This window comes from Halichoeres trimaculatus, unplaced genomic scaffold (genome assembly GCF_033239565.1).
Source record: "Halichoeres trimaculatus isolate MK-OKI-2021-1 unplaced genomic scaffold, fHalTri1.1 fHalTri1_scaffold_8, whole genome shotgun sequence".
NCBI classification, from domain to species: domain Eukaryota; kingdom Metazoa; phylum Chordata; class Actinopteri; order Labriformes; family Labridae; genus Halichoeres; species Halichoeres trimaculatus.
Genome location: NW_027437186.1, coordinates 32,748,755 through 32,764,765, shown reverse-complemented (window position 1 = coordinate 32,764,765; position 16,011 = coordinate 32,748,755). Strand labels below are relative to the sequence as shown.

The 16,011-nt window shown below is 38.8% G+C and overlaps 1 protein-coding gene across 20 annotated transcripts in view; it reads right to left on the bottom strand.

Moving 5' to 3' along the window:
• The window catches only part of kcnma1a (potassium large conductance calcium-activated channel, subfamily M, alpha member 1a), a 220,216-nt gene that overhangs the window by 58,812 nt on the left and 145,393 nt on the right, over window positions 1–16,011 (bottom strand). For all 20 annotated transcript variants that reach the window (XM_074675289.1, XM_074675293.1, XM_074675296.1 and 17 more), the window contains exons 6-14: window positions 15,267–15,342; window positions 14,973–15,048; window positions 11,820–11,990; window positions 10,111–10,202; window positions 2,827–2,937; window positions 2,598–2,703; window positions 2,393–2,475; window positions 2,218–2,287; window positions 241–396 (exon numbers count right to left, since the gene is read on the bottom strand). In XM_074675289.1, coding sequence (XP_074531390.1) covers window positions 241–396; window positions 2,218–2,287; window positions 2,393–2,475; window positions 2,598–2,703; window positions 2,827–2,937; window positions 10,111–10,202; window positions 11,820–11,990; window positions 14,973–15,048; window positions 15,267–15,342 — 941 coding nt within the window. The remainder of the gene's footprint in view (window positions 1–240; window positions 397–2,217; window positions 2,288–2,392; window positions 2,476–2,597; window positions 2,704–2,826; window positions 2,938–10,110; window positions 10,203–11,819; window positions 11,991–14,972; window positions 15,049–15,266; window positions 15,343–16,011) is intronic.

The window sequence follows — 16,011 nt, the reverse complement described above, 5'->3', positions numbered from 1 at the left end:
GGAAGTCCTTCTCTGGACAAAGATGTCAAAATTTCCTGGGAAATGTTCTGTGTTTGAAAGATCAGCTCCATCTGTCAGCAGGGAGCATACGGTGTCCACTTATGGTAACCTCATCTACAATCCCTGAATAAATCATCTCATTTAGAAATACGCAATGTGAGAATTCATTCATCCATACTATGACTTGTTACAGAGGAAAGAGACTAAGACAGGGAAGGTTAATCTTGCCCTCTGCGTTACCTCAATGAAAGACCTCATAGAGAAGAGGTTGGCAAGCATGGTGGACAGGCCCTGGGCCAGACAGCTCTGGGCAATGAAGCCTGCCTTCAGCTCGGCCAGGCAGATAGCATCGTCACCCTCCCTCCAGTTCCAACTTGGAATGTTCAGCAGATGGGCCTTCATCACAATAAAGGCAGAGGTCAAAAGACACAGAGAAGTTAGCAAATACTTTAATACTCTTAATAGTAAAGTGGAACTTTCGGGGAAATTTGGTTGTTCTCTTTCTGGGAAAACTCAGCATTTCTTCTGATCTGATTCTTTTATAATTTTTGGGGTGTCGATTCGATTCAAATTGTGATTCTTCAATAGTTCCTGTGGTTTTTAAATTTGAGTTTGCTTTTTTAACACTTGACCAAGTGAAAAAGTTGAATGATGATGTCTACAGACTATATCAAGAGCCATATGTTCCCCAAAACTGCACATCACATAAGAGTCAGTTTTTAGGGGAATTTATTCAGGCAATCTGACATCTCAACTATTTTACAACCCAGTGTATGAAAAAGACTTAAACTGATTTGTTTCATCTAGCTTTTTCTGGTTGACCTCGCCATCCTCACTTCTGTTTGTTGTTTTTACGTCACTGATTGTGTTCTTATACTTTGTTGTGTAAGGTGACCTTGAGAGTCATGAAAGGCGCCCACAAATAAAATGTATTATTATTCTTATTAAATGAAGGACATAAATTTGAAAAAAAAAGATTTTTGAACAATAAGTCATGGTTTAAATTTGAATCATAAAACAAAAAACCCTGATAATATGATACATCGATTTTTTTCTACTGCCCCCAGTCAGCTGTCAGTCAACTTGCAGAGACCTAAGCCAAGATAAAGACATCCAAACAGTATCAAGCTATTTCAAATGATATGCAAAGTTCTTAAGAGGTCCTTGGTTAGCCATTAGACCAATAATATGCGTACAGTATAATATAACATAATATAACAAATACTGGGTGCCTGAAAATATCTTTATGTTGACAGGTCATAGTGTGCTAAGGAAATAAATTCATACCAACAAACAACCAGGGTGCATTATTCTATAAACGTGTTTTTTGTTTTTTTGTTTTGTGTGTGTGTGTGTGTGTGTGTGTGTGTGTGTGTGTGTGTGTGTGTGTGTGTGTGTGTGTGTGTGTGTGTGGGGGGGGGGGGGGGGTCTTTTTGTTTTTTTATTTGTTCTTTTTTTCTGTTGATGTTCTCCTCTTTTTTCTCTTTGTGTTACTCTCTCACTACTTTAATTATTCCCCGAAAATGTAAAAGTGACAATGTGGGACATTTGGCTGAACAGTGAGATTAGCTCTGACATGCTGTAAGAAAAACCCTCAAATTTGGGAAGAAACACTCAGTAGTATTTGTGGTGCTGATATTTCTATTGTCTTAGTATTTCACAATTTCCTACAATTAGGGGCAAAGGGACACATCCGCAATGGACTGAGCAACCTCTATAGTCAGTCATACGACTAACAGTTACTATAAAGCTCATTTAAATTAGGGATGCACCATTCTGATCCTGGTATCGGCCGGATCCAGCCCCTCAAAGCTAGATCGAACTTCACGCCAAGGCTAAACTATGATTAAAAAATGATATAAATTTTACCATTGAATAGTCATTTCTGTAAGTTCTGAATCATTGCTTTAACCAAACAGATATTAAACATTTTAACACTTAGTGTTTGGATAAATATCAACTTCAGTAATCCTATAAGTACTAATTTTTGTCTTTTACTCAAAACATTACCAGTCTTATCCCACAATAGGGTATTCAGGTTATTATTCAACACCGGCTTCAGATCAGTATTGGTATCAGTCAATACCCAAAGTCCAGGTATTAGTATCGGGACCAGCAGTGTTGGATCATTGTATCCCTAATTTAAACGCATCACACACAACACTGATGAAGCACTCTTAGATACAAAACACATCATAAGGCACCAAAATCTCTTACCTTGTTGTGATATTGTAGCATTTGTGTGATTATTCTGATCTTAGGACTGTAGTTCTTGATCGAAATAACCCTAAAGGATAGAAATAAAAAAAGGAAAATGCAGAGACATGGAAAAATGAAAACTAAGACCGTATCCCCTCAGAGACCACTGATATAAGCCATGTAGATTTAATACCTCATGATGTTGGAGGCATCTTCAGCATCAGGATCTGCACAATATTTGTTGGCCAGGATTAAACAGGCATCTGCTGACTCGATCTATACATGAAGTATCACACGATAGATATGTAAATACAACAGTGTTTGTGCTGTAGTGAAATAGATATAACTCTGACCAGAGACACGCTGCTGTGTTGTTTGTGTCCGGTCACTGACTGTACCTTCACTCTGGCGAGATCGTGAGGGTTGAGAACAGATCCCTGGTAGAACTCTACTTGGGTAAAATGTCGTTTGAACAAGGCTTCCAGCTCAAGATTAGGGGAAATACTGGCATACACAGAAAAGAGGGGGATTGTAAGAGCAAGTATTTGTGCTGCATATGTTCACAGGCTGACTTGAGCATTAAACTTGGCAATCCTAAACATAGCAAGGAGGAAAAACTGAACTTACTTATGGAGAAAAACAATTTCTACATTGACATCATCCCTGTCCTTGTGTAGGAAGTCTTTGAGGAAGTTGGAGACACTTTCGAGGGTAATATGACCACAGACCACAATATGCCTGGAAGGGGGGAAGAAATCATCTTGAGTGGTCGACATAAATCATTGCAGACACTGGCATGTCTCCCAAAGATAATCAGTCAAACCAAAGCACTCTAACATCTAACTCAAATATAGAATGAAAAAAACTATACACATGTCAAGAAATGTCTTTTCAAAGCAAACAAGTAACTGAATTATATCTTTTTTGCCATAAAAGTGAATATTTTCCCCCTCATAATGAAAGTGGTTAAATTCTGCACGACAAGTGCAATCAAACACTCAACTCTGAACCACTTTAGAAAATCTAGATATAATCATACAGCCCACAGTGGTTGGATTGTCATCCGTTCTCAATATAAAAACTGTCCCTTCAGCCAAACCGCCCCTTTGTGAGCTGAATGGATGTTGACAAAGACATGTACATCAATATGCTGGTGCTTTTTATACAGAACATTACTGAAAACTTTCAAAGTGATTTGGAGGCCTGTGGTTGACACAAATTCTAAACAGGGCCCCAGAATTTGACGAGTCCCCTGGCAAAAACATGAGATGCATTAGAGCGGAGGGATCTGTCAGAGGGCGCACAGGGCTGATTACAGAAGCAAAGATTGAAAGATTGGAAACATTTTGGAGTTGAGGTTGTGTCCCTATTTGTCCTCCGACTGCACTTGAGACATTAAGTTTTGGGGTCAAAGGTCAACTCTCTGGATTTTTCCAACTACGTGATGAAAATCATTTGGGTTATTTGGGTAATGACTGTCCAAGTTAATTTAAATGTCTCGTTTTAACAACAAAACTTGTGGTGCTTCTGTAAATGTTTCTTATTGTCCCAAAACTGACAACTCAACTACTTGGTCTGAGGTAATTAAATCTGGGTTACTTCCCCTGCAGTTTCTTCTGACATCTTGTTCAGGGAGGGAAACTCACACACTGGAATCATGTTGTACAACTGTTCAAGTTGTAAGTCACATAAAGATCAACAATCTAATCAGCTGTTATTGTTTTACAGCTCTACAATTGATCAGCAGGTGCAAAAACAATAGGCAATAGAAATCTGGAGTGATCAAAAACATATTCACAACCTATTTGCTAACATCAGAGCACAGCTAACAATAGCATTAGCTACTTATGATTTGCCGTACTTCTATGATAAAGAAAACAAACTTCAATACTGTGGCGGGATGTGAAACCATGTGTACACATCTGCATTTTTCTTTAAACAAATGGGCAAATAAGTTAGCCAAGACTCTGAGAAAAAGATTGATTAGAGACATAGTCACTGGACTTGCAAAAAAAATTTATTATTCTTTACAGTTATTTTACTTGCTCCTTCATATCTGTGATATTTGAACACAGTTGTTTGCTAAAATGTGGCTAAATGCTAACACTAGCCCATGGTTTGTGGGATACATTTTTTTCATTTGGCCCAATTTCTCTCCAGATTTTAAATTTCTACTGTATTTGTAGCGACTTATCAATCAGGGAGCAGTTAATTGACCACATACACCTTAGTGTGGCAAGATGTTTTTAATAATACTCGAGCTGTCTACCCTGAGTGTGCTACCACAAGAATATGCCAAACATGAAAGGATAATTTTGTTTCTGCCCTTTATTTGTATTGTAGACCTGCTTGAGTCACAGTAAGTTAAAAGATATGTTGCTATAACACTTAAAATATGTGTTTTAAACTATGGTTTAATTTACAGCTCAATCACTGATGACAGGTAATTTAATCACTTTGCACTAATCCGGTGGAGTCTGACACTTTATATGCTTCATTTGCACTCCGGTAAGCTGAGCTACCCTTCCGGAGTTAAAGTTAAATGTCACCAAGTCATACTGCCAAACCCCTAAATGAGAAACCCAAACATGTTTAGTGGAACCCAGCCTTAATATTGACATGGATTAGTTTGGACACTCAGCAGACACCCTAATTACCCTACAGAGACCTGTAAGGCAATCTGTGTAATGACAATGGCCTTATCCACTACTTAGCAGGGTGTGCCAGGAGACAAATGAACCACTTATGTTTGGAGGGCCTGGGTCCTGGACAGCTTTGCGTTTAACACAATGAGTATAAGGTTACTCTTTCCTAAAGTGAAAAAAAAAGGTACCGTGGTCATATTTGTTCACTGTTCAAGTTCTTGTCATCATACTACATTTGTTCCCTTCGCTCCATTAGAAGGCACTTAAACACACAGAGGAGGCTCTGGCTAAAGCATTAACTGTTAAAGTTGACGTCTTAAATCGTATAGAACATGACTGAACTCTGACTGAGTTTGGCAGTTTTAAAGGAAACAGAGATATTTATTGACGTTAGATGAGAGCCATAGTCCAGATCACTATCCAGTACCAGATGGACCGGGTAGGACTGAACTGAAGTGGACTTGGCAAAGTTATATGACAGATATTTTGAGAGAATGGCAGTTTGTGGATGCTGCAGCACATAATGGTCTTCACAGATGTCGCCTCTGTCCTTTAAGAGAATCTAACGAGCAGCCGTGATTGCATGGTTGGCCAGAGGAAAGCAAAAAAGGCCGTGTGGTCTTACAAGCTGATGAGCTGAGATGTCTGTGGGCAGCCAGCAGTATTTGGCACAAGATGTCTCTCATTGCAAGAGACAAAAAACATCACTCATGTTTTCCTATTCCCTGTATCCAGATGCCCTTTTCCAAGGGTAGGAGGAATATACAAATTTAAATGGTGTATTATAAGCAAGGGTTCAACATTAGGTTATAAATCACAGACAAACACTCACTTAGAGAACCTGGAGCTGAAAATGATTAAAACAGAAAACACATCCGCACACAAACACACTTGCCCTCTAAAAAAACCGCATGTGGTGTTGTGTTTCACCAGTATTTAAAGTAAAACTTAATTTTCTCTGTTCAAAACTTTTTTCCCCTGGTAAATTTAGGAAATTTTGCTTCTCTTGTATTTAAGAAAGAAATGTGTTCCTGCTCTAAAGCTACAAAAATAGTCATAAACTCCTCAGTTTTCCCTCTGTGTGGTACAAAAGTGACATCAAATTAGACAAAAGAAGCCATCATATTAAATAAAACAGTAACTTTCAGCTAGCTAACTTGGTTGTTTGGTACAGCCTAAGTAATCCACACCACTAAAACAACCAACAAAACAAACAAACAAAAAAAATCAAATAAAAAGGAACTTTTTAACAAGAAAACCATACACATCACCTGGGAAACTAAACAAATCTCAGGACACAATCACATCAAATGCAAAAGGGTATAACAGAGCGTGCACACAAATCATGCAGTCAGGGAACATCCCAGGAATACAAAATGAACAAACAGAGCTCAAACATCAGCAACAGAGGTCACCCACTTGGTACTGCTCTAATCCTTAGATCAGTGATGAAACTGGCAGCAAGAACCATCATCAAATGTTGCAATTTAAGCGACCTCCTATTTCCCTCCTCCATATTACTCTGCAAAAAAACAAATCTTATCAAGTGTTTTAGTCTTATTTTAAGTAAAAATTGTCTTTTCATACTCTGTATGAGCCATATTCAACTGGTCAGTCCAGAAAAATGTCTTATTTCAGGTTGTTTAAAGACAAAATGAGCAGTGAATCTCTTGTAACAAGTAAAAAAATCTGTCAACAGGACAAGAGAAATTTGCTAGAAATTTGGTAAACACTAGAAAAATGTCTTAATCCACATAACTGTTCTCTTGTCCCATTGGCAGATTTTTTTTTTTACCTGATACAAGAGATTTGGACCTCATTTTTGTCTTAAAACAACTTGAAACAAGACATTTTTCTAGACTGGTCAGGTAAATGTGGTGTATATTTAGCCTAAAAAGACGTTTTCTACTGAAAATAAGACAAAAACACTTGATAAGATTTTAGTTTTTCCAGTGTACCTTTTATGAAATGCAAAACTAGGTCTCTTAAAATCCTTGTCAACAACAAACTAATGCTGATGCTGAACCAATGCTAGTCGATTCAAGCTAATGTTTAGACAAGATGAGACCGCTAGAAATATGTTAGCAGTTAATCTGCATTGAAGAAGATTGTTGCAATACAATTTTTACATGTTGCAGTATCAGGGATGGGTACCTTTCACATTTGAAACGATACTGTACCTTGCAATTGGTACCAGTACTAAATGACCAGTACCACTACCAGAACTTAAGTACCAATTTTCGGTACTTTTTATGAGGTAAAAAATAACAATTTGTGTCATGATAAAACATGAAATTTTTTTCTTGAACTCTTCCACTCCATCACAGTCACAAGGATGTATTTAGGTACCCAAACATGGTATCTTTTGGGTTTACGAGAATCGGTACCCGGTACTTTTGACAGAATTTGGTTGGCACCTGTAAAAGTAGCTAATTTGTTACCCATCCCTATACAGTATAGTGATATCTTTACAAAATACTTCAAAAATAGTATAAAAAAAAATAATAAAAAAAAATGTAAAGAAAACCAGATTCCTTGGGCTCCACAATTTCTCAAACTTTATCAGAAAGGTCACGACTTGTGAACTTGAAGTGTTCAGAAATATTTTATTCAGTATTTTGTGAATACCAGAAGAGCCAGAAAATTTAAATGCTCTCTTCTGAAAAAATAAACTTTTGAAACCACCATAAGTTTGCCGGTAAATAAAAAAGTGCACTGCTTGTTTCAAACTACATAATCTGAATGTGTTTTTGAAGCTGGTTTTGTTTGTTATAGTTATGTAAGTGTGTATGTTCAACGCCTGGCACTAAAGGACTCTCTGAGCCTGCACAGCTAATGTTGCTAGCTCTTACAGTTGACTTTGAAAGGTGTATGTCAGAGTTCAGCCAGGGTGGAAGCCAGTTTCCCTCTGTTGAAGTCGAGGCTAATGGAAACCATGGAGCCATAATGGAAACCACAGAGCCTCCGAGTGCAGTGGGCGCCAACAGAACGCAACACTTGTCATTATTATATCAGCGTACACAGGCTGAGGGCTGTCACTGCGCTCACGGGTGTACGCTACACTGCACAGAGAACTATAAGCAACACAAGCATGAAACAGATATTCAGTCAGCGGCTCCCTCTCACTTCCAAGTAACCTTCAAGGGCTGTTTGAAATGACAGAACTCGGGCTAGATCAAATAAGGGTTACATTTAAAATAGTTCATAATGTATCATGACCTCATTGTTTGGGAGCTCTGTAATCAGACGAATACTTGTAATCTCCTAATCTCATTTCCATGATCGACTTTTTATGTTGACAGCTGCTAAATGAATGGACTCTGATGTAAACCCTAAGCCCACATGACAAACCACGTTTGTCTATGTGTCAGCTCCTATACATGTAAACACCAAACGCATATAAATCAAAATGATTATGCAAAGAGCTTGGTGCCTTCCTAAGCTTGTGTGCTTGGTGGGCATCCTCTGATTGTTCCCACATGTTTGCACTGAATGCCTAACCAGAAAGAGAAGAGAGAGGCAGAAAATAAAGTGTGTGGGAGAAACCATCCTCCGTTTTGACAGGGGCTTCTCTCAACACCCATCTGCCAGTCCAAGCTGAGGTCACTGGCCAAACATAACATTTCATCAATCTTATCTCAATGACAGGCAAACATTATCGAACAAAGGCCTTTCTTTTTTTTTTCTTTTTTTGTGCTGACTCTCTAGAATCCTTCCTGCTGAATAGAGTGACTGAAACAGATGAGAGTCAGATTGAAAAGGAGAAACCGAGCGAGAAAGAGAAGACAGCCAAGTAGTAAATGTTGAGTGTTACAGAGAAAAATGAGAAGAAAAGAGAAGAAACGAAGAAAATCTACCCTGACTGTTCTGAACACACCACATTTGGATCCCAATAAATCTGTGTGCTGAATATCAGTAAGGTTTGAGCTACAAAGGGAGGACAGAACTGCACAGAGAGAACTGTGGTAATCCAGTGCGGAGCAAAAAGAAATGACCACAGTGTCACATATACTTCACAATGCACTGGAACCTCTGCTGCAAGAGGCCAATGACACATGAACATAAACAAAAAAAAGAGCATCTGGAGACAAACTCCAGCACCACACTCCATAACACAAGAACCAGGCGAGCACCAAGCAGGCAAAAGCAAGCCAAAAGCAATTGAGAGCCTCCAATGGGAGCGAGGCATCCAGCATTCAGGGTGTGGGAGCTGACTGAAGATCAGGGCCAGAGTTATGTCAAGCATTGATGATGCGATGGGCGAGCGGTGACAGACAAGAGGAAGATGGGCTTTTTCATGGAGTTGGCAATCAATGAAAAAAGCCACGAGACTGCAGGTCATAAAGAACATGCCAGAAATTAAGCAGTAAAATAAAAAGTAATACCGAAAGTCATGCGAGAAAAGAGAGAAAAACTCAAGCAAAATGAAACAAGAAAAGAAATCGTATCCTGCAATGGTCATTGAGATTGATGATGCTTAAAAAGACCACCAATAATAATGCACTTGCAGATGTTTTAATCTTTCTATTTTCTTGTGGATCAAATCCTTTAGAAGCGGGTAGTAGGGGTTTCATGACTATTTCTTATTTGTGCTAATTCATATCTATAGGTAAGACTGCATCAATGGGAGACTGGAACTGAATATAATAAGAAGGGACAACACATAATGCACAGATATTCTGCACAGAAGCACCACAGGTTAGTAAAACTGCAAGTCTTAAGTGTAGTAGTCATGAAAGCTCTAACTTCCAACTTAAAGCGCAACACAGGATGTGGACAAAGAAAGTAAATGAACGGCACACAAATGAGTTCAGGAAAGCTCTGAGCAGAGGACAGATAGAAGCAGATAAGGCAGAAGATGGACAGAGAAAGAAGAAGAGGGCAGAGACAGAGAGAAAGAAAGAGTAAAGGGGCATGGACGAGTGTCCTAATGGCCAAGGTCTCCAGTCACGCAGTGTGACTTTACTCTATAAAAGTAACTTTACTCCTCTATGAAAGGTCAAGTTAACTAACCCCCAGTAACTCTAACATTCAGGGGGGTGCACTTGAGTCACACAACCACACCTTGTCTGGATTTCAACTTACTTTCTGCCTCGTGTCGAGTTATAACTCCCTCCGTATTTCTTCCGATTAAGGATGAGAGCAGCAATTTCTGGCACGTAGCGAGCAAACATGGCCTACATGCATGGAACAGAAAAAAGAAAAAGGCATGCAGAGAGGGTTCTACCGCACACAGAAAAACAGCAGAACCATCTGGAATACTTACTTTCTCCCATTAACCGCACTATAGGAACCACCATATTTCTTGCGGTTTCCTATTAACTCTATGATTTCAGGGACGTAGCTGGCAAACATGGCCTAAGGAGAAGATAGAAGACAGAAGAAGAGACTAAAAAAGAGACTAATACGCCGCAGAGTGGGTGGTGGGGAAGCTGGTGCCTGAATCCAGATTTCTGAGGGGAAAAAATATTACTCTGCTTTGAAAATCAAGTGAAAAACTCTCTCAGTGGATGTTGAGACTCTCTAAACTTCACTGATATGAGAGAGATCTTACACAGGAAAAAGGCTACAAAATTTTTCCTCTTCAGAAATATTAGCCCCATTTTTCTTTTTTAGGCTAAAGGGACAGAATTGATGAGTGGGCGAGAATTTCGTCACAGCTGATTCGTATTCAGCCTGTGTTAGCACCCAAAACCTCTCTGGAGGGCTGGTTTTTGAAAGCTGAAGGAGACTTAAACCTATGTGCCATGTTTTGTCCAACAAACACAGATGATCGGGCAGGTTGATTTGAATAGGCTAACCTGATGGTCCACAGCTGCAAAATACATTAAGACTCATTTGTTGGGCTGGAAAATGAGCTGGATGCATTTTGCAAAGTTTCACAGCCTGATTTCCTAACAGAGGGTGTTAGCCAACCAACAACAAAGGGGTTCTCACTGACACTGCACATCTAGGCTTACAGCTAGAATAAGGAACAAAGAAGGGGCCTAACTCTTGTAAAGTATAAACTGAAATCATGCTTGGAAAGTGTACCTATACATTACAAAGAATAATAAGAAGTGATGTGAGTTTAATATGATCTCTGGCTCTAAAACGTCTCCAGCCTGAAGTCATTACTTAGCCACTGCTGCTGATAGGATGCAGGCAAGGGTACTGGCCTAAAGACTTCCAGGGCTCTCAGCACTGTGAAAAAGCAGCCTATCACCATGGCCACAACACAGAGCACATCCACACAGCTGCAGCACATTACAGCATAGTGATATGTGTCCAAATAAAGAAGACAGAAACTGCTATTTGGCTGGATCCTCCATTTTTTTTCTTTTTGTAAAAGAAGATGGAGGGTGTGTGTGTGTGCGCGTGTGTGTGTGTGACCTCCTAAAGGTGTGTGCATAAGACTGAACTAGTGGCAGCCCAACAGGACGCTAGATCATAGGACGATGAGAGAAAAAAAGAAAGAGGGAGGGAACGGGAGGCTGCTGTTGCTATGGTAACAGTCAGGCCGGCCTAAGCCTCATCTCCCTGCCCCTGTGTTTGTTGGAATTGTGGGAGGAGACACGGGAGGAGGGGTGTCCTGAAACCGCAACTGCTTTTAAGAGAATAGTAACAACATTATCAGACAAAAAGCTTATACTCTAATCAAACAGAGGAGTGACACATAAGGGGAGGGAACAGAGGAGCACATAGTACTGTAACTACAGTAGACAAGATACAGTAGGCTAAACAAGAGGATACAACTACACTATCACAAAGAATCTACAGTTACTCATCAGGCAATGTCAGGTTATCGTTTAAAAACAGATCGACATTTCCAGTAATATCATAAAGTAAACACAATAATCAAAGCATATAACTTAATTATTCGTTTATCTATCATCACATCTCAGTGTGGACAGTGGTCTACAGTCTATTGATGGGGACAGGCAGGATTTAGGAAACAATAAGGGGAAGAAGGATGAAAGAAAAGTCTGATTTTACCAAACCACCAAGGATGAAGAAGACCATAAACAGGCGCCCCAAGGTGGTTTTTGCATAGACATCCCCATAGCCCACTGTAGACATCGTCACCATCAGCAGGTAGACACATTCCCAGTAGGAAAGTGACTGGGAATTCTGGAAGTTTTCCCATGGATCTCCTGAGTTTTCCACCTAGAATAAAGACCCAGGAAGGAGGGAGAGACAGTTGGACAGAAACCTAACCACCAATTTGTAAACAGGGTTTTAAATAAAGAAACACCACTAATCAAATCTGATTAAATCCAGCTACAAGTGATTATGTGTCTGTCTCTGCTGGGTGGAACCACATATTCTGTATGTACTGAGCCAAGGCTACCATCTAGTGGACAAACAGTTTGATGCTTCAGTGGGTGGAGAAAAGAGCAACAGATTAGCTGGGTTTTTTTTTTTGCAATAACAGTTCTTTTTTTTTTTAGTTTATACAGTTTATTATTTTCAAGCTTTTTATACTTATTCAGAAAGGAGAGGACAGTGGATGAAGAAAGAAGAAGGGCAAGAGTGGGAAGTGACCTGGGGAGAGACCTCAGGTTGCCTAAGGGCATGACCTAAAATGCTAGGCCATACTAGCCCCCTTTAGTCATAGTTTTATCAATAACACAAAGACATTATTTTTTCAGAATAACATAATTTTAGTTTTAATACTGATTTTGATTAATTTATTCATTGATGGCTTAGCTATAGAGTTGTTGTCAAAAAGTGAGCTGGTTTTTTTTCTCTTTAAAGTTACAAAACATGAAATATGGCTGTATTATATCCAAAGTCTGACTCTGAAAACCCAATTGGGGAACAAAACATCCCAAACATTAACAAGCAGGTGGGTGGGTGGGTTCAATATTTGAGGAAGCCAATCTTGTTTAACCTTTACTTAGTTCTTGTGTTACTTTCTGAACAACCTGTCAAGAGCAGCCTCATCCTTGGATACTCGTTTGCATCTCTGCGCAACTTTAGCATTGATGTACAACACTTAAACCAAACAGCCGTTTGAAATATAAAAACATATAATAGCACTTTGGCAAATAACATGGTGATGGATTTATTCCATAGAGTGTATCCTATAAGGATGCAGTGTCAGTGATATCAACAATTTGCTTCTGATATGGACTTTGAAGCATATCAGCGCCAGGAGCCATATTTGAAATGCTGAGCTCAACATCGCTTCATTTGAGTTTAAACGAGGTACAGAGGCGGGCCTCTTGCCTCTTTGCAAAAAGCTTCAAGGTTCACTGCCTGTCAGCCAATCAGCCAATCAGCAATGCTTTTATATGGGAAAAACTCATGTGTCATAACTTCAAATATAATTATCAAATTGATAGCTAAGCCTACTTTTTAACCAGGTAGAAAATGTCTTCATTCTTGATGTAAAGGCGTTGTTGTTGTTGATTTTGGTGTATGTGGTTGCTACTGCAACCAGCCCCAAGTCATTTTCAGCATTTGTGAATATGCTTTATGTTTTTAGACGGAAGGTTGTTGTATGATTTATTCCTTATTTTATAATTATATGAAAAGATATTCTGTTAACATTGTCAGCCTATAGCGCCCTAAATAACCACTATTTTGAGATTGAGATCTAGATTTTTTAAGTCCTATTAATGAAAGTTACTTGGTTTGCAGCAACACTGTCTGCAGGAATTACGCGCACACTGTCCTAATGACATGACTCATATTAGATTTTCTTTTAAACTTTTCTTTCCTTTGTTTAAGGCAACTTTTTACCAGTTACAACCCAACAAGGTAAGGTATTTATCAACAGTTATGTAGTGTTATGGTTTAAGGTATGACAACAAGGAAACTTTGTAAGTTTGTTCCGTAATTTATTAGCCAGCTCATTTAGCGCAACTCTCAGCCTGGTGTTCTGAGACACAGCATGTAACATTATGGAAACATTAAACCCAATATATTGACCTGATCAAGAAACTTAGCAATAGCATTTAGAAATAACTTATTTTGGTGCCGATAGCCTCATTTCAAAATGTGGATTATGTTTACGTAAAAAATCTGGAAGGGAGACCTCCAAATCACTCGGAAAGTCCCCAAAGTCCCGTTATCAATTGTGTAATATTATTGATGTGTAGTCGTAAACTTGTCAGTGATAATGACCAAGTAAACAAGAGGGAGTTTTGGGACACAGTAGGACTGAACGATTTTAAGAAAATATTGAATTGCGATTTTTCTGGCAGATATTGTGATTTCAATTCGATTCACGATTTTCTTCAAATCAAGCTTTGGGATATTCACATGTAGGGCTAAACGATTTTAGGAAAAGATATAATTTTTCTGGCAGATATTGCAATTCACGATTTTTTAATCATCAATAGCGATGATAAATAATCTGTTTTCATCAACTTCTACTCCTAAACAGAGGCTTTGTGTTGTTGACCTGCTTACCAGCACTTTTAACATATAGATTGTCTACAAATTTGTAAAACAGAATGTGTATAATACTTGACACAACAGATCCTGAGTCAGTCAGGAGCGCTGCAAAAAATTGCTGCTTTGGCGATCTCAAAATTGCACTGTCTAAAATTGCGATTCCGATCTGAAAACGATAAATTGTTCAGCCCTAGGACACAGATAGCTCAAATGAGTTTCATTCAATTGCTTACGCTGATTTTGGGGTAATATCGTCAATCAGTGCTATAATTTCCCTGGTACCATGAGCTGATTTGGTGCATCCTTACTAAAGAAAATGTGTGTTCAGTCTAAAAATGATGAACTGAACCATCAGGATTAGAAAAGTGCTGCATCTCACAGATAAACTTTCACAGTAGGTTACTCTAATTGTAATGCCTTATTTAAAATAGAATTCACTCTGTTTACATTTTTTGGGTTGCATCAGCCAATGCTTTATCACATTAACACACCTGTTTGTCGATTAATGTGAGTCAACAGCAGTTATTTTCAGCCGTTAGCCTGTTTAGAGGCAATCAGGCATGACAGTCATCTCTGGAACAAGCACCCCATTACCTGAGCTTCACACCAATCGGTCAAACAAAGTGAAAACATAATTTCTATAAGAATATTTTGGTTCCTTTGGACGTTGTGCCCCACGTTATGCAACAGGCCACCAGCTCATAAGTCATTACACCTTACAGGTCCTCACATCTGTCCACTTACCAAATGTATGAATCCAGCAGCTGTGAGCCATGTGCTTATGAAGATGGAACACAGGTTCACCAGCTTGATAGAATTGCTGTTTAGGAGAGGAAGAACTGTAAAACTCTCAAAGACCCAAAAATGAGCTCACGAAGAAGAGTCACGTTTAAGGTTATCCAAAACTTGCAGCCAGGATAAAAGTGTTAAAAGAAATCAGAAAAATGTGAAATGCAAATTACAGAAAGGGACAATAAAGTCTCAAAGACACCTAAAGAATGAAGATGCCACCCTGGTTAGATGTGTTGATAAACTTACCTTGTTTTTAAGATATTCAAAAACTGTAAGATTTCCGAGAACTGTATCAATCTAAGCGCTCTCAGAAATCGTAAACCTGTGACAGAAAAAGAGAAAAGAGACACAGAGAGTTGGGAATTAGGACACATGTGAAATGATAATCCCCCATCAGACATTTATTCTCACATTTATCCATAAATGAGGTGTTTTTTAAACTATCTTTACAGTGGGAGCAGAGAAATCTGAGCTGCAGCTGTATGAAAATAAAAAACTAAACAGTAAAAATGAAGGAGCAGTTCAGTCAGATTTCATGGTCCAAATGATTCTGTTCAACACTCAAGCACCACATGATGCAAGATTTAGTGTGTGAGACACAATATGAGGATACAGAAAGCAAGGCCCTTTATTTTAGATGACGTGTTGGAATTATTTATGCATCCAAACAAGTCAGGAGGAACGTCCTGTGGCCTACTTTAAACAAACCTCAGTCTGCTTTCAGGAGCAGCTCGCTGAGGATTATAGAACAAAGAGACACCTGCCTCATTGTCCCTTTACGTAACATGATTGATCCCATGGAGCATGTGTGAAAGCATGTCAGCCTACGTGTGTTTGATAGAAAGGGACATGAAAACCTCACAACTGTCAGGTTTAGAAGATTGCACCAAACATGTTTCCAAAAGAAGCTTTTTTATTTATTAAGATTTAACTTCAAATTCTAGGTTAATGGTTTTATGAAGCATATTCTGAGAAGATTTAACACACATAT